This window comes from Pseudorca crassidens, chromosome 19 (genome assembly GCF_039906515.1).
Source record: "Pseudorca crassidens isolate mPseCra1 chromosome 19, mPseCra1.hap1, whole genome shotgun sequence".
NCBI lineage: Eukaryota > Metazoa > Chordata > Mammalia > Artiodactyla > Delphinidae > Pseudorca > Pseudorca crassidens.
The window spans coordinates 4227806-4248967 of NC_090314.1; the positions used below are offsets into that span (position 1 = coordinate 4227806).

Consider the following 21162-nt stretch of genomic DNA (forward strand, 5'->3'; position numbering starts at 1 on the left):
CCGTGGGGCCCGGCCCAGAAGGCAGATGCGCCTCTGCTCCCAGGCTGGCTCCCCTGCCCGCCCTTCCCCCGGCTGCCTGTCTGCACACAGCCTGCACAGCAGGAAGCTGGCTGCGGCCCAGGACAATTAGTGTCTGTGACTGTACTGAACGCGCAGCACGCTTGGGGGCCGGAAGCCTGAGCAGAGATCCTGGGAGGCCTTCCCCTGTCACCTGTGCCCAACGGCAGCCCAGCTCTGCAGCTTCTGTTTATTCCTGGGCGACACCGCCCTGTGGGGTGGGGCCTGGCCCAGATGAGGTAACGTCTCAGGAGCCAGGGCTCGGGCGAGCAGAGTTGGAGGATCCCACAAAGCCGCATTGTCTCTGAGCCTGGAACGCCCCTAGCAGAGCACGTGGCAGGCAGGGGGAGGACGAGTGGGGTGCCCTGGGCGAGTCCCCAGACCCTCTGGAGCCTCATTTCCTCACATGTGAGGGCCACAGTGATCGCCCCTGAGGGGACGTCCGGGGAGGATGGCAGAGCTGCATCTGCCCCAAGCGTGTACAGGGCAGGCCGTGCTGGGCACGAGGGCGGGGTTAGCCTCAGCACCACACCCCACACCTCCACGGGGCCTCCTGTGCTCACACGGGGCTGGTGGGAGCCGGGGGGACAAGCCCAGGCTCCTACTGGAGCAGGTGGGTCGCTCTCGAGCTCTGGTCAAACAAGGCTCCAGTCCTGGCGCAAACGAACGCAGCCTGGCCTCCTCACGCCTCGGGGTTCTCGTCTGTGAAATGGGCCTGCCCACCCCCGACTTCAGGGCTGCTGTGAAGACTCAGTGCATCAGGGGAGGGGCTGGGAAGGGGCCCAGCACTCAGTGGCTGCTCCCTAAACTAGAGGGGACGAGGGGGCTGTGCCGTGCAGTGGGACGGGGGTGTGATCCCTGCCTCTCGGGGGGCTGGTGGGGGACCAGTGAGGGACCGACACTGAGGACAGGAGAACATCTGGAATGGTGTGGACTCAGGCCCAGGGAGGCCAGGCTTGTCGGCCGTATGCAATGGCCAGGCGGCTCGGGGAGAGGAGTGACCTGCCCCAGGGCCTCCCAGTGGACAGGGTCCGGCCCCTTGGGACTGAGGACAGCCCGCAGCTGCACCCTGGCGGCCCTTTCACCCTCCAGGGGTCTGCTCGCACCTTCTGGGCCGGAGGGGGAGTGGGGAGGCCCAGAGACCATCCTGAGCAGGCCTGAGCGGTGACAGCAAGATCAGGCCAGGTCAGGGACAGAGAGCCATGTCTCCGTGTGCCAGCCAACCTCTGCTCTCTTCTAAAGGGCCTGTTTCACTCTCTGTAATGGGGTAGGGAGACCAATACTCACCCTGGCCTGCCCCGGGCTGTTGTGAAGCTGAGATGGGAAGCAGCCTTGGGGGCAGGGGGCAGGGCAGGGCTTGGGGGCTCCTGGCTCTCCCCCTGGGCCAGGCCGCTTGGCTCTGTGACGTTCTGGGCCAGGTGGTTCTCTGTTAGCGGCTGTCCTGTGCATTGTAGGCCGTCGAACAGCATCCCTGGCCGCCACCCACCAGATGCCACGGCCATTAAAAACACCTCTGGACGTTGCCAAACGTTGAGAGGCAGTGCCCTGAGTCCATTCCAGAGCCAGGCCAGGCTCAGAGAAGGCAGGTCGGGAGAGGAGGAGGCCCGGGCACCAGATCGGAGCCAGTGCTGGCCTGTCTAGCGTGAGCCGGAACCCTCACCCAGCGCCTTCCCGTGACCACACTGCCTGGGGATTCTTTGTTCATCAGAAATGGGTCCAGCCTTCGCCCAAGTGGCTGCTGGTTTTTCCAGTTCAGCTACACAAAGCAGACTAGCTTTTCGGATCAGCCAGGCATCTCACAGCTCCGGTCCCGTGCTAGGCTGTGAGCCTCGAGGCCTGCCTCCCACCGGCCCTGGGCATCACCCCCAGGTGTGGCCTGCCCCGGGCCCTGCGATGAGAGGGTTGGGTCGTCTTCTCAAGGCCCGTTCCCACGTGTAGTATGGGCACTCGTTCCCATGTTCCCTGCCTGGGGGAGTCGGGGCCCAGCTGAGCCGGCGGGTGGGGACGCTCGGGACAGCTGGGAACCTCGCGTCAGGGAGGTTCTGTCCTCCCGCCTCACCTGGAAACTGGGAGGGGACCCAAGCGATACTGCAGCTGTTTCCAGAATGTGTTGTGTGAGCTCAGGGGTTCAGGCTGGGGGGCTGCCCGGAGGGGGAGACTGGGGGGGGTCCCCAGCCAGACCACTGCTCAGAGAGGGAAGGGAAGCCCCCTGGCACTCAGACCAGAGCTGGGGGTTCACGGGAGGGGCCGCAGCTGCCCCACCCGCAGATAGGAAGGGAGTTCGTGACCGAGTGCCCTGCCCCCACGTAGCCTCCTTGACTCTTCACGGCAGCCCTGCCGAATAAATGACGATATTCCCATTTTTCAGACAAGAAGGCTGAGGCCCAGAACCTCAGTGTCTCTGCCTAAGGTTACAGTGCAGGGGCAGAGCTGGGGCCGAGGCCTGGCTCCTAGCGCCCAGCACCCCCTTGGTCACAAGTATGACCCCACCAGGCACAACCTACACCCTGGGCCCACATGACCTGAAGGCAGGTCGCTGCAGAGCTGGGCAGGGGCAGCGGACGCCGAGGGTGGGGCCAGGGATTACCAGCAAAGGAAGTGCTCCCGAGACAGGTCTGGGCCCAGCCTGCCTGCAGGCAGGGAGGCAGGCTCTAGACAAGGTGACACTTGGCCAGGACTGGGCCCACAGGAGCCTCTGGCCACCTGCCCAGGCTGGGAGTGGGCGGGCTCGGAGGCGAGAATGAGGTGGCCAGGGTCACACATTCCTTCCCATGAAGACGCCTGGCCGTCCCACAGCATCCGGCTCCTGGGCACGTCACCCTGCGGACCTGCCACCTTCCCCAGAGCAGGGAGGTGGCGAGAAGGGCAGGCTGGGCCAGAGACCCCCTCCATGCCCCGAGCTGTGGCCTCATCTCAAGCCCTCTGCCCTCCGCCCTCCGCCCTCCGCCCAGGGCCGGCGTTTATAACTCCTGTTACTGCTGCAACCGTGTGCCTCTCCTTAGCTCAGAGCACTTTTACAGCCACTGTCTCCTCTGCTTTCATCCTCAAACAACCTGGTGAGGCGTCCTTGTGGTCACAAAGCCCTGGAGGCTCAGAGAGGTAGGCCCGGCGTCGGGGTTGGCAGCCAGGAAGCCTGTGCGGGCAGCACCAGGGCGGCCCCGCTGTTAGATGCGGCCTCAGCCAGGGCACTGGGCACCAAGGGTGTGTGGCCGCGCCTGTGCCAGCTTCCCATCACTGGCCTTTAGGTTCAGCCCCGACTTGGTGGAATGCCTCAGGGCAAGGCACAGGCTCCCTCAGGCCTCGGTTTTCCTGGTCTGGAAACCTGGTCTGGATGGCCTGCCCCTCTTGCCCCCCTTCCCGGGAGCTCCAGACCCTCCCAGGAGCCTGGCATCTAGGGTTTCCCCACTAAGAAGAGGCCTCTGGGGCGGCCACGCAGGGTTTGGATCCCCGCTCAGCACAGACAAGCCCCCTCCCTGCCTCTTTGTCCGCATGCGGGGGGATGCCTGAGGGCAGAGGGACGCGAGGTGTGCAGGGTCCCCACTGGGCGTGGGGCAGGGGCTCAGGGGGAGTGGGCCCGTCAGCCTCTTCCTGAGCACGGCAGAGGGCTGGAGGGAGAGCCCTGAGTTTCTGTGATCTGCTGCCCGCACGGCTGAGGCCCCTGCAGTCACCTTTGAAAAGACGCCTCTTCCACACTCCGGGCCTCCCGGCCTGAGCCGTCTCCCCCGGGAGCTGGCTCTCGGTGCTAGTTACACGGCAGGCAGGGCAGCACAGCGGGTGAGCACAGGGCTGGGGTCAACCCACCAGAGAGGCCACATAAACATGTCCCAACAGCCAGAGACTCGCAGCCCAGAGAGCTCACACCCACTGGAAGGGTCTCAGCTGGGCTGGGCATCACTTGACAACGCCGACAACTGACAGGCCCGGGAGCCCAGCCCCTTGTTAATCAACCAGCCTGGCGTTGCCCCGAGGAATTCTGACCTGTGCTCAGCCCGAGGGCTCGGTGCTGGCCCCCACCCCCCTTATCCTTCGCTTACTAACGTTAAGTGACACCTCTGATCTGTAAAGTGGGACAGCTGCCTCCTCCCACCGGCTGCCGTGAGGGTACCTAAGTTAACCATGTCACGTGCCTGGGACGGGAGCTGTGGAAGTATTAGCTGTCGTTACGCATACTGATCTGTGCTCCGGGGCGCGAGCTGCACACAGTAGGTAGCAAGCAATGGCTGGGCGGAAGGAGGGCTCCCTCCACTCCCAAGCAAGGCACCAGATGCCAGGGTGTCTGAGCAGAAGAGCCCAGTCACACGGGTCATCAGCCCCTCTGTTGGACCAGTGAGATCCCGGAGTCCAGAGAGGGGAGGTGACGTGCTCTAGGACACACAGCAAAGCAATGCTGAGAACCCAGGCCCGACCTGACAACTCCACCTCTGTCCCCAGTGTCCCTCCCTGGAAGGCCTTTTCTAGTCTGCTCACTCCTCAAGTCCATTTCAACTCTGCAGCCACCAAAGAAGCCCTCCCTGAACTCAGCCCAAGGGAGCTTCCTCTGTTGGAGCCGGATCCTAAAGCCCGTGCGTGGACATTTTACAGAAACAGATTTTGGTTTAAAACCAAGAAAGGACTTCCTGGAGTTGGAGCTGTCCAGCTGGGGCCTGCTGCCAGAGCCAGGGGGGTGAGCACCCTGTCACTGGAGGTGAGCAAAGACAGAACCACTGCGGCACGGGCTGCTCGGAAACACCTGTGAGGGAGCACCTCACGTGGGCTTCAGCACCTGGTCACAGGCAGTGTCCTGTCCCCTGATACTGAAGCAGAGGCCGCGTGACCACTCGGTGGGCGGCTCTAGGACACTGAACTCTAGGTTCCCGGATCCGGACCGACAAGGCAGTGCTCCAAGTGTTTGTGAACCGACTGAATGAGGAGCCGGCTCACCTTGAGGTGCCCCAGGTGCATGCGGGCCCGCTCACACATGTGCAGGAAGTACTTGACGTTACTCTCGTCCACGATGATGTACACGGCCACCTTCCTCTTGAAGCTGGCATCCAGCAGATCCTTGAAGATGTCCACATCGGTGAACATGTCCATGACCACAGCGATCACCTGTGAGCAGGAAGGGAGACCGGGGCCGTCAGGGCACGCGGCCGGGGAGACAGGTGCCTCGCCAGGATGCCTGGCCCTCCCGCGCCCACCACCCTCTTGGTGCCCACCCTGGCCCTGCTCCCTGCAGCCTCGGGACTGGGAAGCGCCGGCTCTCCTGGCCCCGAAGCTGCAGGCGTAGGATCGACGCTCAGGGTACGAGATGCCCAGTGGGTGGCGCAGGCTGCACTCTCCGGGGGCAGGGAATGGAGAGGGGCACGGTTCGCGGGCTGCTGTTTCCCTAACACAAGACCACAGAAAACAAAACCCAGGTGAGGAATGTGTAGGGGAAGCTGCAGCAGGAGCGCGGGAGGAGTGGGAAGGGTGCGCGTCCTGAGATTTGAGCGCCTGCCCCCACCCCCAGCCCCCGGGCGGCCCTCGCCTCTGCCGGAGCTCAGGGCTTGTCCAGGCGCCCTGTTTCTATTCCTGGGTTGCATTCCCGAGCCGGGCAGGCCGCACCATGCCCTCCGCCCGCTACCCCAGATGCTGAGATGGAGCAGATGTGTCCAGGGCAGGGAGGAAGGTAGAAGCTGGGGCCGCCCACCGAGGTCACCCTGGGTCCCTGGACAGGCTCCCTCGCTGCCACCTCTCCTTCTGGTTTGGACACACCCCAGACCACTACATGTGCTCTTCTTGTCATCTGACCACACCTGGGCCACAACGGCTGCCCTCAGCCTGTGGATTGGCTCAGGGTGGGGCCCCAGAGATCAGAGTACATCTACCCCAGCCCAGCCCAGCCACTGCCCAGCATGGGTGGTGATATGCCCAGGCCTGGCAGGCAAGGGCCCTGACCTGAGCCAAGGCACGAGGAGGGAAGGGGCACACGTAGCCCAAGGCCAGGGGGCGTGGTAGCCAGCGGGCTCAGTGGCCGGCAGGCCCTGGCCCTCAGTCTCGCTTCTCCCCTCCCCTCCCCGTCCCACTGGGCAGCAAAGGGGAACACAGCAGACCAGGGCCCAACGCTGCTGACCCGAACAGACGTCCAGCCCTCCCACCCGCCAGAGCCGGCGCCAGGGCCCCATCCTGGGTCTGAGAACCCCCTAGAGGAGCCCTACCCAGAGAGGCGGGTAGGGGTCATGCGCTGGGCCACAAAGCAAGCTGGGGACAGTCAGGCTAGAACCCACCCAGGCCCGCCAGGGGGCCAGGGTTACCCCCACCCCTGCTAGGAGTGTGACCTGGCGGGTGGCCTGGGGCTTGCCAGGGACGTGCCTACACACTCCCGTGAGCTCACCCAGCTGGCCCCTGCAGGCCCCTCTGGGCTCCCCCTGGGCCCCGGGCCCCTGCTGACACTCGTCACACACCTGGCACCAAAGCCGGTACTTCTGGGGGCTCCTCCCTGCCCTGCCCTCCACGGACGGGGTCTCTGTGTGACCCTGAGCGACACCTAGCTTTTCCAGGCCTAACTTTCTCACGTGGGACCAGCCAGGACTCCCCGTTGCTGAGGCCCAGGGTCTTCTCTGACCCCTGGGGAAAAATAGCTCGCTGTCTGAGTCTCTGAGGGATGTTTCAGGCAGGGCAGGGGGAGCAGGTATAGTCTGTGCAGGGCCTGCAGTGGCACAGGGGCCGCAGGGAGGTGGACGGCAGCACCGGCGGCGGGGGGCGGTATGCTTTCTGACCCCAAATCGGCCGGGTCTTGAGAGGAAGTGAGCTCCATGTCCCAGGACGTGTGCAAAGGCCAGAGCTTGCTTGAGGGGGTGGACGAGAGGACAGATGAGACACGGTATCAGAGCTGGTGGGCTCACAACGCCCTTGGGCTCCACCGGTCGAGGGTGACGGGACCCCGAGGTGGGGGAGGGGTGACAGCAGGGACCCTCTTGTCTGGACCTCACAGGCCTACAGCCACTCCAGCCCTCCCGCAGGCCACAGCCTCACGTGCCAGCCTGGAGACGGCTCGGCCGACACAATTCTCCTGGGAGCAGGCCCGGTTCCAGGCTCTGCCCACCGTGGCAGACGGGGACTTGCCCTGGGCCCGGGCTGGGGGACGTGCCCCAGCGAGACCCGCCCCATGTGAGCCTTCCCTGCGGCGCCCAGGCAGGCAGGGTGCCCAGCCCAGGCCGCCTGCTGTCGGGCTGGGACTGCCGGGGCCTGCCCCCCACAGTGGAGCCCCACAGGGTCACAGGCATTGGGCTTGGTGCTGAGGGTCAAAGGAGGGCTTGTACAGGTGCCAGCTGAGCTGGGGCAGGAGGGGGCTTGGTGCTCCCAGGGGGGCCCCCGCGGCTTGTCCACGGGGGCCACAGGGTCTCTCAGAGGCCTCGAGCCCTGCGTGCCCGTCCCCAGGGCCAGAGACTCCAGACTAGAACCCAGGGCCCTGCGTCCGGCCCGCAGAGCTTCCGCCTGACAACCGCTACCGCGTCCAGTCCAGACTAGAACCCAGGCCCTGCGCCCTGCCCACAGAGCTTCCGCCTGACAACCGCTACCGCGTCCAGTCCAGACTAGAACCCAGGCCCTGCGCCCTGCCCACAGAGCTTCCGCCTGACAACCGCTACCGCGTCCAGTCCCAGGGCCCTGCGCCCGGCCCACAGAGCCTTGCGCCTGACAACCGCTACTGCGTCGAGTCCTAAAAACGCCGCGAGGCACCGGTTATTACTCCCATTTTACAGACGAGGAAACTGAGGCACGGAGGGATTCACTCCCTTGCCTAATTACCTGTTTGGGTGGCCCGGCTCACCCGTGGCTCCGCAAGGTCCTCAAAGACAGTGCCCCACCCTGGCCCGGCACGCGGCCCGGCCTAAGGCGGCTTCGGGAGTGCTTGTCAACTCAGAATGTGCCAGATGGCTGGGCCTGGGGGAAGCCACAGCCCCTCCTAGACCCTCACTTTCCCCATCTGCCAAATGGGGTGTCCGCCTGGCCCACTCCTGTGTTCTGTCCAGCTCACACATCCGCGGCTTGAGCACAGACACTAGTCCCGCCCGGAGGACAACGCCAGCCCACACGTATCCCGCGGAGGCCCCGGGCAAGGCCAGGGCCAAGACTGCGGGAAAGACGGCAGGGAGGCTGGCATCTGGGGATGTCCCTACTCCACGTGGGTCAGGAGACCGCAGCGGGCACGAGGCGGGCAGCCCGAGGCTCGCCCGTGTGAGCGCCCGGACCATGTGCCCGCTTCCCAGGGGCGGGACGGCAGGCAGGTGTGTGTCCCGAACTCCAGGCCCGGCGTCGCGGCACCAGCCCCCCAGCCCGGTTCCCAAGGGAAGGAGGGAGTCCAGTGGTCCCTGTGCGTGCCTGACGTGAAAGCCCTCTCAGAGGTGCAGCCACAGAACCAGGAGGGGCCACACAGCCACGACAACCCTCCTGGTTCTAACCGCACAGAGCAGCAGGGTGGTGGGGCTGTGGGAGGGCGGCCGTGCCGGGAGGGGCCGACAGCGCGGGGCCGGGTGGCGCCAGAGCAGAGGGGCCCAGGCAGGGACTGGCATCGGCACTGGGCTCTACGTGCCTCAGACCCGAGGCCCTCCCCGTGTGTCTCTTGGGGGCGTGCTCAAAACGTGACCCTCCAGCGGCGCCCACGCCTCCCTTTCCCTTCCCCACCCCCCCACCAACAGCTCCGCGGCCTCTCCACCCTGCCTCCCGCGTGGGTCCCGAACCCCCGCCTCGCTCTGTGCAGCCGGGGCTGCTCTGCGGCCTCCTTGCGTCCTCCCACCGATCCTCCCACTGACGGTTCCAGAATCCCCCAAATCTCCTTGGGATGGTGGACACCCCACCCCGTGAGAGACGCAGACGCTGGCCAGAGGGGGGAGGGGCCGGCCCCAGGTGACGGACTCATGGTGATGCCCCGCCACGAGCACCTCCATCGCCCAGGTGCTTCCTGGGGGCTCCAGCGCACGGGGCAGCAACCCCCCACCTGTGGCTGCCGCCCCAGCAGACACAGCCTGAAGCCCTGTAACCCCCGCTGCTGGTGCTGGTGGAGGGGTCAGGGCGCCCCCATCCTCCCCGGGGCCCAGGCAAGGACGGAGCTGGAGCTCCGGGGTCCAGGCTGGGGTCTAGCTTTGGGTGAGCTGCATCCTCTCTGGGTCTCAGTTTCCTCATCTGTGAAATGGGGAGGAAGGTGGATGTGATACCCAAGGCTGTCCCTGCCAAGGAAGCCCTGAGTCCGTGTGTCCTGCCCGGGTGCCCCGCACAGCCTGTCTGGGCCGGCTGGAGCACCTGGCTGTGTCTAGGGGTCTGGGAGAGGCAGTTCTGACCACCACGCCCCACCTCCCTCTGCACCACCAACCCGGGGCTCCTGCCTCGCCAGGCTGACACTCAGCCTGAGGCTCCCGGCGCCCCTACAGCCGCCTTAGAGGCACCGCTCCCCCATGACCACAGAATCCGTCTTGGAGCAGAGACATGCTCACAGGACTAGTGGGTAGAGCAGGGCTGGAGGACGAGGCGCAGGGGTGAGGTGGCCAGGGGTCTGCACGCAGCTGGAAGACCACTGGCCACGGGCCCAGCATCTGCAGTAGCATCTCTCCCCGGTGGCTCTGACCCCACAGGGGCTCTGACCCTACGGGCCCTCCCTACACACCCCACACCCCGCCGCAGCCGCACACACAGTCCTCCTGGCCGGGCGCCTCCCTCTCCTCCTCCAAGCCAGTAACTCCTTCCCGTCCTCCAAGCCCTGACTCAAATGCTGCCACGAGCAAGTGCCACGTCTGTGTTTCTGGAGAAACGGCAGCGACCCACCGAGTGGCACGCCGCCTCCCTGAGGCCCGGACCCTGAGACCCAGGTCGGCGCGGGCAGTTTCCCTCTGTACCTGTCCTGCCTGCCCCACCCTCCAAGGCCATGGAGATGCCTGCAGGAGGCCCAGAGGGAGCCGCAGACACACTGCACAGCAGGCAAGTCCCTGGCACTCACTGGGCCACTTTCACCACCTGGAAAAGCAGGAAGTGGGTCCGCATCTCTGGGTCTGTCTGACCCTAAGGCTCAGATGGACGCAGGACGGTGGCACCATGGGCTCCAGACTGTCCTCCTGGGAAGCCGCTCGGGCCCGGGAGCCGCGCTCAGCAGACGGCAGCGGTGGCTCTCCTGCCTCCTCACTGACCCACGGTGCCCTCGGGGTGGACAGGCCGGGGGTCATGACCTCAGCGTCTCCTGCTTCCCTCTGTGCCAGCTGGAGGGCAGTGACGCACATGAACACATAGGGCGTGCTGCACACTGTCCTCAGGTGGGGACAGTGCCTTCAAGACCTGGGATTCCACTTCCAGCCACGACGGAATAACGGAGCCTACACTTACCCACCTGCCGTAGCAATAAACACCAGGCAGAGCCTATGAAGCCACGGCCGACAGGCAGCACAGCAAGTGCAACGACCCCCAGCAGAAGGGAGACGAGCGAGGTCAGCTGTAGGACCGCCCCAGTTACCTCCAGGCCACGGCCAAGTCCAGTGGGCTCCCTGAGTTGAGGAGACGAAGTCTGCTCAGAGCCTGGCAGCCAGAATTTTCAGGACAGAGGAGAGGAAAGGGCTGCACAGAGCGAAGGCCAGAGACCTGCAGGGAGCTGCCTCTTGAGGCTTCAGCTGGAGACCGAGGAGCACACGAACAGGAAGAAGCCACCGAGGCTGGGACAGGCCCGCTGGAAGGGAGCAGCTGGAACAACAGCCGGTGCTCACACAGGACCAGGAGCCATTTACGTCCCCACAGCCAGAGCGCAGGCCCCTCTGACACGCAGGGCACACAGGAGGATTCTCAGAAGGATACGACCTACCTGGTGGGCAAACAGCCCTGGACCAGGGGCCAGTGAGCTTTTTCTATAAAGACCATATAGCAAATGTCTCAGGCTTTGCAGGCCACGTGTCTCTGACACACCTCTCAACTCTGAAAACAGCCACAGACAGCTAATAAACAAATGTATACATCTCCGTTCCATTATTTACAAAAGCAGGCATAGGCCATTTGGTCTATAGTTTGCCAACACCTTCCCTGGACCAAATATGCTTTGGTCCCACCTAATAAAGCTTAACAGGGCTTCCCCGGTGGCACAGTGGTTGAGAGTCCGCCTGCCAATGCAGGGGACACGGGTTCGTGCCCCGGTCCGGGAAGATCCCACATGCCGTGGAGTGGCTGGGCCCGTGAGCCATGGCCGCTGGGCCTGTGCATCCGGAGCCTGTGCTCCGCAACGGGAGAGGCCACAACAGTGAGAGGCCCGCGTACCACACACACACACACAAAAAAGCTTAACAGCAAGCCTCAAAAGTGTTACATTGTTGCCAAGAACCGCATCCCAGAACAAAGCTCCAAAACGTTTAAAGGAAGAAACAAAACTCCCACAACGTAAAATTTTCATCACGTCGGGTATCCAATCAAAAATTACCAGACACACAAAGAAACAGAAAAACAATGATCCACATGAGGAAAAAAGTCTACCAAAGTGGACCCAGAATGGATACAGATGTTAGAACTGGCAGACAAAGATGGGTAAACAGTTACAACTGTATTCTGTATGTTCAAAAAGTTACTTAGAGACATGGAAGGTTTTTTAAAACAAACACCAAATTGAAACTCAAGAAGTGAAACAATTCAGCATTTAAGATGACAAATACATTGGATGGGATTAATAGCAGATTAGACACTACAGAAGAAAAGATTAATGAACCTGAAGACCTATCAGTAGAACACAGAGAAAAAAAGACTGAACAACTGAGACCAGAGCATCAGTGAACCTGGGTCAACTTCACAGGTCTAGAGTATGTGTAACTGGAGTCTCAGAAGGTCCCGAGGCAGAGGGTGGGGGAGAGGGGACAGAAAAGCATTTGAAACAAATGACCATAACATTTCCACATTTGATGGAAACTATTCATCCCCAAGCCCAGGACGTTCGATGAATTCCAAGTAGAGGAGACGTGAAGAAACAGACCACGGCACATCATAATCACATCACTTAAAATCAGTGGCAAAGAGAAAATCTTAAAAGCAGCCAGAAGGGAAAAGATCATCGAATACTGAGGACCAAAGATAAGCAGATGTCTGAGTCAACACAAGCCAGAGGACACCGGAGCAACTAAACGGAGAAACAACCCAGAATTCCCTACCCAGTCCCAGAATTCCCTACCCAGTCCCAGAATTCCCTACCCAGCGAAAACAGCTTTCAAAACCAAAGACGGAAATAAGGACTTCCTCAGGGACACGAATGCTGAGAGAATTTACACAGGCCGACCTGCACAGACAGACGGGCTGAGGCCCCAGGGGCTGCACGTGCCCCCAGGGTGCAGCGAGGCTCAGGCTGCCCCTCGCCCACTGGGGTGTGCAGCGGAGACGGGGAGAGCACCCCTCCTGCCCCCAGCCCCCTCCTCCAGCAGCAGGGCTGGGCAGACCTGGCTGCTGTGCCTCAGTTTCCCACACTGAGACATGGCCCCACTCCCCACCCCACCCTGGTGCTCGCAGGACCTGAACGGCCTGGGGAGGAGGCCTCCTGGGTAGATGGGGAGGGAGTCTGTGTACGTGGTAACAATGCCGACCCAAGCCAGGACCAGCTTGCTAACGCTGGTACAGCTGTCCCTTCTCCCGGGGCGGGGGCAGTCACCGTCCCAGAGCCACACAGTCCGCTGGTGGCAGAGGCTTCCTGTTCCTGGGCTCCTCTCTTGGAGGGGGTTCTAGCTGTGACTCCACCCACCACCTCCCAGAGGCCATCCTGGTTCCTGAAACTAAGCCCTGGCCATTAGCACTGCCCGGAGAGTCAGTGCCCGGGGCTCTGCCCCACCTTACGGGCGGGTGGGGTCTGTGGCAAAGCACCTCCCTTCTCCTCAGTCGGGGGAGTTAGATGGGAAGACCTGTAGTCCCACCCCTCTGACGGTTATCAGCTCTGGCACCTTCCCTCTGCACTAAGACAGGAGCCTCATTGAGGCCAGTTAAAGGAGCTGCAGCGGCAAGGGGTCAAGAAGCGCAAGCGCGTCCCACCCAGCCCAGGGGCGAGTCTCTGGCCTTCCCCAGACACGTCAGCCTCCTCACCACAGCTCAGGAATGCTGCGGAGACCAGAGGCTGCGGAGCATGGGGTCAGCTGACCAGGGCTGTGCCCTGCGGAGGAGCCCAGAGGAGAAGCCCCTCCCGCTTCCTGCCAGCCCCCCGGGGGCCTCGGAGTCCTCCAAGCTTCCGGGCGCAGGATCCAGCCCAGCCCACAGTCTCAGAGGATGGCGCGAGCCAAGGATTTTCAAACTGGAAAATCGTAGCCACAAATTCGAAGATGTTTAAAAGCTCAGCTTCTCCAGGATCCAAGAGCAGCGGATGCTGTGGGGTCGCGGAGCACCCTACAGCCCCAGGGACCGGCCTGGAGAGGACTTGCCTGAGGTCACAGAGCCAGCCCGGCAGGGCAGAGGCTCCTGGGTGCTCTCCGCTGCGTTCTCCTGAGCCCCTGCTTGAACCCTCCAGGATGGGGGGCTCACCACTTCTCCAGCCAGACCACTCCCAGAGGGGCCATGGATGGGGACAGAGGGAAGAGAACTGAATCCGTGTCAGACACCACGCTTTTTTTCCATGTCAGTCTCGCCGCAACTTTGGGGCAGGTGTTGGCATCACGTGGCACTGAGGAGGACAGGACGGAAGGTCAGAGAGGCGGAGTGGCTAACTTGGGCAACGTGGCCGGGGTCCTGTGATACGAGAAAGACTGTCTTCCCACCACCGCCCCACGTGGCATTTAATCTGGGAAGGGCGTGAGCCTGGGGATCACCGGGGCCTCAAGAAGAAGGCTGGTGCGGCCCACCGGCTGGGCCTGCCTGGACGTGGGGCGTGGTCCCAATAGGGCGCAGTCCTGCCCCCGCGCTGAGCATTCTCGTGACTGTTACTGCCTTAATTAAGACAAGTGCCCGATCCCCATTTTACAAATGAAGAATGTGAGGCCCAAGGTCATGCGGCTAGGGGCCGGGTGAACCAGGGGCCTCTGAGAGGACTGCCCGCCTCTGCTGGTCCAGGGGGAGGACCCTCGGCTGCAGGGCGAGCCTGCCGGACCAAGGAGACCAGGAGCTCAGTCTAGACCTGCCACCCAAGACTCTGGTGTGACCTTCAGCAGGCCCTGGCGCACTTTGAACCTTGGTATCATCATCTGTGATGTGAGTGTGACGACAGGCCCTGCCTCCCGGGGTCTTGGGAGGGAGGGCAGTGCCGGCCGGGGTGGGGCTACCACCCCAGGAGCCTGGCGTGCACCCAGCCCAGAGGTGCCAGCCCTCCTTGCTGGCAGAGCCGCTTCTGACTCCCCAGACTCAATTAAGACGCAAACACCGCTGGTAGGAAGCCTTTGGAGAGGACGGGAGGCCGACCCCTGGGATTATGTTATCAGATGGTTCGCCACCTGGCAGGTGGGGCCCCGGGCTGGGAAGTGCTCCCCAGACCCACTGCATGAGGCTGCGCGGGCGCTGCCCCTCTAGGCTCCAGTGTGTCCCAGGGAACAGTCCACTGGGCCGCCCCTGGGGCCTCTCAGGGCGTCGAGGCTGTGCTGGTACCGCCTGCTTGGGGACAGCAAGAGCCCCCCTCCTGGTCCCAGGGGCCTTGGCCCCCCATGACCCTGTGCTCACCAGGCCTTGGTGTGGTCAGACTTCTGCCCCTGCCGGAGCCCAGAGTCTAGGAGCCTCGTGAAAATGCTTTTACTGCCCTGAGTCAAGCTGGGGGCCCGCAGCAAGGCTCCACGGCTCCCAAGAGGGGCAGGGCTCAGAAAGAACATCCAAGACGCTGCTTCTCCAGAGAAACGGGCTCATTGACCTCAGAGCTGGGCTCTGGGCCAGCTCCTCCAGGGATCGGATCGGCGACAAGTTACCTGCCCTCTGTGAGCCCCTCCAAGCCTCAGTTTCCTCATCTGCACGGAAGGGACGCTACCTGACACCATGGAGCTGGGAGGATCCAGGCAGGTAAAGTACCTGCTCAGCACCTGATGTACAGCTGGGATTTCATAAGTGCCTCATTAAGTGCTCTTCTTCTCCTGGGGCCAAGCCGTGAGCCAGGACTGCAGTGTGGGAAGGCAGGGGCCTGACAGGAGAGACGTGGGGTCACGCGGGCATTGTGGAGCCTGCTTCCAGTCCCTTCCTGCTGTGTGGCCCTGGGCAAGAAACTTAATGCCCCTGGCCTGGCAGGCACGAGCTCCGGGTTCTGGTCCAGCCTCCACCACTCACTCTCCTTCGTGCTCCCCCAGGTTCCTCACGTGCGCACGATCCACCCCTGCCCCTGGGGTCCCTGGTGAAGGGGTCCTGGAGGGGGTGGAGCGGTGCCTAGCATCTCCTGGATGAACAGCTTGCTAGAGCATCTACCCCCTTTTTTGGCCGAGGCAGGCCCTCCCCAGTCCCAGCCCAACCCAGTCCAGCCTCACCCCTCTCTTGCAGAGGCTGCAGCAGCCTAGGCGTGATGCTACAGGCCCGGCCTCTGGTATGCAGCTGGAACCCCACGGCAGGTTTTTCCCTGGATAAATCACTGGCTCCCGGGGGCTGGGGGAGGGGCAAGCAGATGACCTTCCATCTCTGGGGCCTGCTCAGGGCCACCCAGCCGGTGGAGTCAGACCCTGGGCCCACTGGTCTTCGTCCCAGAGGAGTCCAAGAAGGACAGGGCAGCAGGGTGTCAGAGCTGAAGGGATCCTTAAGAGGCGTCAATGCCTATACCCATTTTACAGATGGGATGACTGGGGCTCGTGCCAGGTCACACAGCGGTGGAGGCAGAGCAGGGACCTGACCCCAGTACCCCTGGCTCCTGGCACTGTGGCCCATTAGTTCCAGTCTAATCTCCTGGGAAATGGGGGGACTCAGCGTTAGCCTTGATGGGAACACAGCCGCTCCCGGCGGGGACGGGCTGAACGTATGCTGTGTCACTTCCCTGCCCCAGGGTCGACCCGCTGTGCTGACGACAGGCCAGGCTGAGGAGGCAGTGGGCTGGGCCGCCCTGACTCAGCACCACCAGTTCCAGCCCAGGCGCCCTGGTGGGCAGGGGGCCAGCATCTTGTCCAGGCAGCTGGACAGCGGGATCCCCATCCCAGTGGGGGAGAGAGGCCACTGTCCCTGCATTGGTACTGGGGGTGAGAGGAGGATGCGGGGGCGAGGGGAAAAGAGGTGATTCACGGGGAGAGATAAGGTAGGGAGAGCTCCCGGCAGACAGGCGGGCAGCCCAGGCAAAACACCCTGTCAGCATCCATCAGCGTCACAGCCCGGCCCCTGGGAGCCTGGGAAGCAGCAGAGCAGGGGAGGTGGGAGGGTTGCAGGTAGCTTGGATGAGCTGCCCCTCCCTGCCCTGCCTCTCACTGCATCCTGCCAAGGCCAGGGCAGGACAGGCAGGGGACCTGTCCTGGAGTCTGAGGACAACACAGGTCTGGTCCCTCCCTACTCCTCCACCCAAGAGCTAACCAGGTGACCTTGGCAGGGGTTAACCAGTGCGGCCTCAGTTACTACATCTTAAAAATGGAACAGATGGCGCTACACGAGATTATATAGTGCCCGGCACTCAATAAACAGCACCTCTGGTTATCAGGGCAGCCCGTACACACACACCCACCCCACACTGGCCATGGGCCCCAGGGTGGACATGGCAGGGAAGATGCAGGCTGGAAAGCAGGGGACAGATGTGAGCAAATCCCCATCCTCCGCCCTTGGCGTCCCCGTCTGAGAGGAGGCACTTGGCCTCTGAGGCCCCTCCTGTTGGGCCTGTGGCTCCCTGCTGTCTGAGCGTGGGGGCAGGGGTGGCATCAGTGAGCCTCCCTCTAGGAGCGATGAAAGCAGGGGGCAATGCCCACCTGTCCCACCTGTTGGGGGCTGCAGGACAGCACCAACTGGGACCACACAGACCGGGGTTCAGACCTGGGATGGACTTCCTCCTGGCTGTCACCTTACACAGGTGATGCCGATAATCTTGGGGGGCTTTTGTGGGGAGCATATTAAGTTACGGGGGGGCATGGGACTGCATGGGGTGGCTGGGTCTCAGCTCCGGCCATAGAGACGAGAGACGTAGGGAGGAGGCCCCGGTGCCCAGCATGGCCCCAGGCTCCCCTATCTGGCCCCATCACTGGGCCAGGCCGTCTGTCTTTCTGTCTGGGGGAGATTAGACTCTCCAGCTGTTCCTGTGCCGTCTGGGATCTGGGATCTGCCTCTGTCCTACTCCTGGTGGGGAGCAGGGCCATGGGGGGCGGGGAGGAGCCGGGGCACCGCAGGTCAAGTCCCCACCCAGGGCCTCAACTTCTCCAGTTTTAAAAAGGGAGAGGAGGCTGGGTAATGGGATCCCAACAGGCCCTCCCGGGGGACTGGGTCCCATGACCTCCAGCCAGGCGCCCACGTCAGCAGCGCCCTCCTACCCCACAGCAGGAGTGGTGTGGGTTATTCAGCCTGAAAACGGTGAAGGCCCCTCCGCCCCTCCTCCATCTCTTTCTCACTCAGTCACCGGACTCCATCCTCACAGCTTTCATCCTCGCCACCTCCATTTCACAGACCAGAAACCCGAAGCCCCAGAGCTGCCTGGGACCAGGCCAAGGGCCAGGCTCCCCAGCACAGGCTCTCCGACCCGGCCAGGCCCTTCGGGGGACAGGGACTCCACCCTTCTGGAAACTTAAGCCATGGCCGCCTTGGCAGCTCCTACCCACTTCTGTTCTCTGTGCCCAAGAGCTCCCCTGGCCCCTGTCTGTCCTCCAGGACGGTCCCCATAGCCACCGTTTGGGTCTCGAGCAGACCCAGAAGACTGAAAGTGTTAAACTCTGCTAGAAATACCTCGTCCCACAAGCCAAGGCCAGGACAGAACGGCTGAGCACTCGCTGCTCTCTCCTGAGCCCAGACCCGGCTTCAGAAGCGTCCTCAGCACAGCTCACGAGGCAGGCCTTATCAGTCATCTCAGAACGTGCTCTGAAACCACGGAAGCGTGAAGAAGCACCGGCTCACCAGCCGAGGCCTGGGTGGCTGCCAGGGGCGAGACCCCTTCTCAGAACGCGTGTCAGTGTGCTGGCACACTGCACAGCTCGGCAGGGGTCGCTCCGGGGGAGGTCCGGACAACGCTTGAGGTTCCTCCAGTCCAGGCAAACGACCCTCATCTGGACTCGCTCCGCTCCCACCCCTGAGGTCCGCACCATCGCCATCCCTCACATCCCAGCCTGGAAAGGTTCTGCCATTGCAAAGCTCACCGAGAGGCTCAGGGAGGGTCACCCAGCGTGGCCAGGAAGCAGGCACGCTTGAACTTGGATCTCCAAGCCAGCCTCAGACGGACTCAGGCTACCTCTTAGTCTCCATGCCTACCTCCCGCCCCAGCCTCTCTCCGCCGCCCCAGCCTCTCTCCGCCACCCCACAAAAGCATCGCCAGAAAGCTCCCGGCATGTAGGCGCGTGGGCCTGGGAGCCTCCTGCTTCTCAGGTGTGAATCAGAGCCATCCCGAGGGGCAGTGAGAGAAAGCCGCGTGATCTTCCCTGCCCCACCCCATCGCAGCACCTTCGTCTGGGGAACCTGCTCGCCAGGTCTGGGGAAGTCAGCAACAGCCCCCAACAATGCACAAAGGCCCTTTGAGCTGGGGCGGCCGCTGTCACCTTTCAGAGGACCCAGGGGCCCTACCCCTCTGCAAAGAAACCAAGGAGCCCCGTGAAGGCAGGAGGGGAGGCAGCCAACAGACCAGGCTGGGCTCTGAGTGAGAGTGTGCTCGGCGCCGGCGAGGCTGCCGCGTCCTCTCCGGGGACTCGCACTGGCTCACCTTCTGGGCCTGGCTGACCATCTTGCGCACCACCTCCTTGATGTGGGCCTGCCCGTCGATGGGGGGCTGCATGTAGACGCTGGCCCGGGTCACACCCCGGTAGGCGATGGTGTCCGGCCAGCCCAGGTCCAGCTTTGGGATGGAGCGGTCAGACTTCTGGGGCCAGTACTCCAGCGAGGGCAGCGTCTCGGCCTCGATGCGGGCCCCCTCTTCCCCGCTGCCCTCTTCGCCGTCACCGAGCTCGCCGTCCTCGGGCCCCCGGGGCTGGCCGCTGGCCCGGGGGTCCTCGGAGCCGGGGTCATACACCTCAATGGTCTCCACGATGCGCCTGAGCTCCAGCTCCGAGAGGAAGTCGCGGATGTTCTCCCGCTTCAGCACCTCATAGAAGGCGTCGGGGCCGCGGGCCACCAGGGCCTCCAGCGCCAGCCGCTGCCCCTCGCTGTAGAAGAACTCGGGTTTGGCCTCGCTGGAGCGCCAGTTGACGTGGCTGTCGTCCAAGCACTGCACCTGGGAGAAGGCCATGGCGGGAGCCTCTGCCGCGGGCTGGACGCACGTTCAGCAGGTCTGGAGCCCGGTCGCCGGCCTGGCGCAGCGCGTTCTGGGGCCTCTCGCCGCCACCGCCGCCGCCGCCGCTGATCTTCTGCCCCCGGGAGCCTGCGGGAGGGGCGGGCCGCAGGGTCGGGTCAGAGCGCAGGCGGGGCCGCGGAGGGGCGGCCGCGCGGAGGAGGGGCCGGCGGGGGGTGTGTGTGGGCGGCACGCCTCCCGCCCCGGGTGCCGGAACCTGCCGGGGACGGGGGCCGGCGTCCCAGAGGATTTCTGGAGCTGCCAGAGGTCCAGGGCGACCTCTGGGGGGAACTAGGCCAGGAAGGGGACTTCCCAGAAGTTTCCTAGAGGGGCAGGAGGTCGTCCGCTCTCCGACGACCTCTGGCCCTGCTCGGCGGCGCCCCGCATCCCGAGGGCTTCCGGAATGGGATGGGGTCTCGAAAGCCCCCGGGCCCGCGATCGGCAGCCCGAGGGGCCTGTGCGGAGGAGGCTCGGGGCAGCGCGCCGGCGGGCGGGTCGCCGGGGGGCCCGGGGTCGGGGGCGCGGCCCAGGTCTCGCTTACCGGGCGGCGCGGGCGGAGCGGGTGCACAGGCGGCCTGTGACTCAGTGCCGCCTCGCCCACCCCGCTGCCGCCTCCTGCGGTGACGTGAGACCGGGGGCGGAGCCGGAAACCGATTCACCCCTACCCGCGACGGACACAGACGTTGGGCGGTGTGTGTCTGTCTCCTCCGCTGCCACCAGCCCCAGGTAGCCGAATTCTGAACAGCTCAGGGACCCAAGTCCAAGAGCTCCTGGAACATTGCAGCCCAGACAGGGGCAGTGTTCTTCCTGAGGACACACAGCAGTCAACGGCCTTAGCACACCCAGCCCCCAGCCTGTTGGTAACCCTGGTCCCACCCTGTGTCCAGTTTCCCAGGTGGGACGGAAGTCCATGCAGATGCTCAGCTGTCCAGTTGCGGAAGTAGGGTCGGGACCGGGCTGGGAGCCACCAAGGCAGAGGTGGGGCAGGTCTGACCCGACCTCAGGAGCCTGCAAAGAGCCTGGTGTGGATAGAGCAGGTACCCAGTTCTAGGTCCCAGCCCCGCTCCCTTCTGGGAGCTCCGCCCACCCAGGACTGGTCCCGCATGATGAACCCGGGGGCAGGGAGGGCCTCAGAGGGCGGCTGTGGGCTGGGGTCAGGTCCAGCCCTCTGCCCTGCGTCCTGGGGCTTGGGACCCCGGTTCTGGGGGCGTATGGGGACCACATCTGAAAGCAGGCTGCCAGGGTGGGGACAGCAAAGCCCACGAAACCTGGCCTGACAACGGCCCGCATCCCGCTGCATGCCGCGGGCAGCCAGCCAGGCACCTGGCCCAGTCCTGCCACCACCATCACCTCGCCTGCCCTGCAAGGAGCTGCTTCGTGCTCACCTGGGATTGGGGCCCCGAGGACACTGCTCTTGCTGCCGAGGGCCAGCTGTTGATGTCACTGGGCCTGGGCCCATGAACCCCCCTCCCCCAGGACCCTCACCACCACCCATCTGCCTGTCAGCCTCTTCCCTGGGTCTGCTGCCTCGAGCAGTGATGCGGTGTCCCAGCCCCAGCATGCCTGTCGTCCCCATCGCTGACCCCTCTAGTCCTGCACTCCACCCTGGCCCGGGGGCTTCACAATGTGTCTGAACATAGTGCCCCCAGCCCCTCCCAGGTACATGCACACACGCCTGCATCCCCCCGCCCCTGCACATGGTCAGAAGGGGGAGGAAGGTGGTCCCAGGGCCAAGCACTGCCCTGGGAGTCCTGAAGCCTGACTTACAGCCTCTGCCACTGGGGATCTAGACAAGACCTTCTCTGGCCTCAGCTTCTCCTTTTTTT

The 21162-nt window shown here is 63.8% G+C and overlaps 2 protein-coding genes across 4 annotated transcripts in view; one reads left to right on the forward strand and one right to left on the reverse strand.

The window, feature by feature from the left end:
- FAM83G (family with sequence similarity 83 member G) overlaps window positions 1-19838 on the reverse strand; it is a 29626-nt gene extending 9788 nt beyond the window's left edge. The window contains exons 1-2 of the mRNA XM_067715232.1: window positions 18773-19838; window positions 4978-5145 (exon numbers count right to left, since the gene is read on the reverse strand). Coding sequence (XP_067571333.1) covers window positions 4978-5145; window positions 18773-19294 — 690 coding nt within the window. The 5' untranslated portion in view covers window positions 19295-19838. The remainder of the gene's footprint in view (window positions 1-4977; window positions 5146-18772) is intronic.
- Window positions 1-21162, forward strand: part of SLC5A10 (solute carrier family 5 member 10) — a 56254-nt gene that overhangs the window by 21752 nt on the left and 13340 nt on the right. The gene's annotated exons all lie outside the window — the stretch shown is intronic.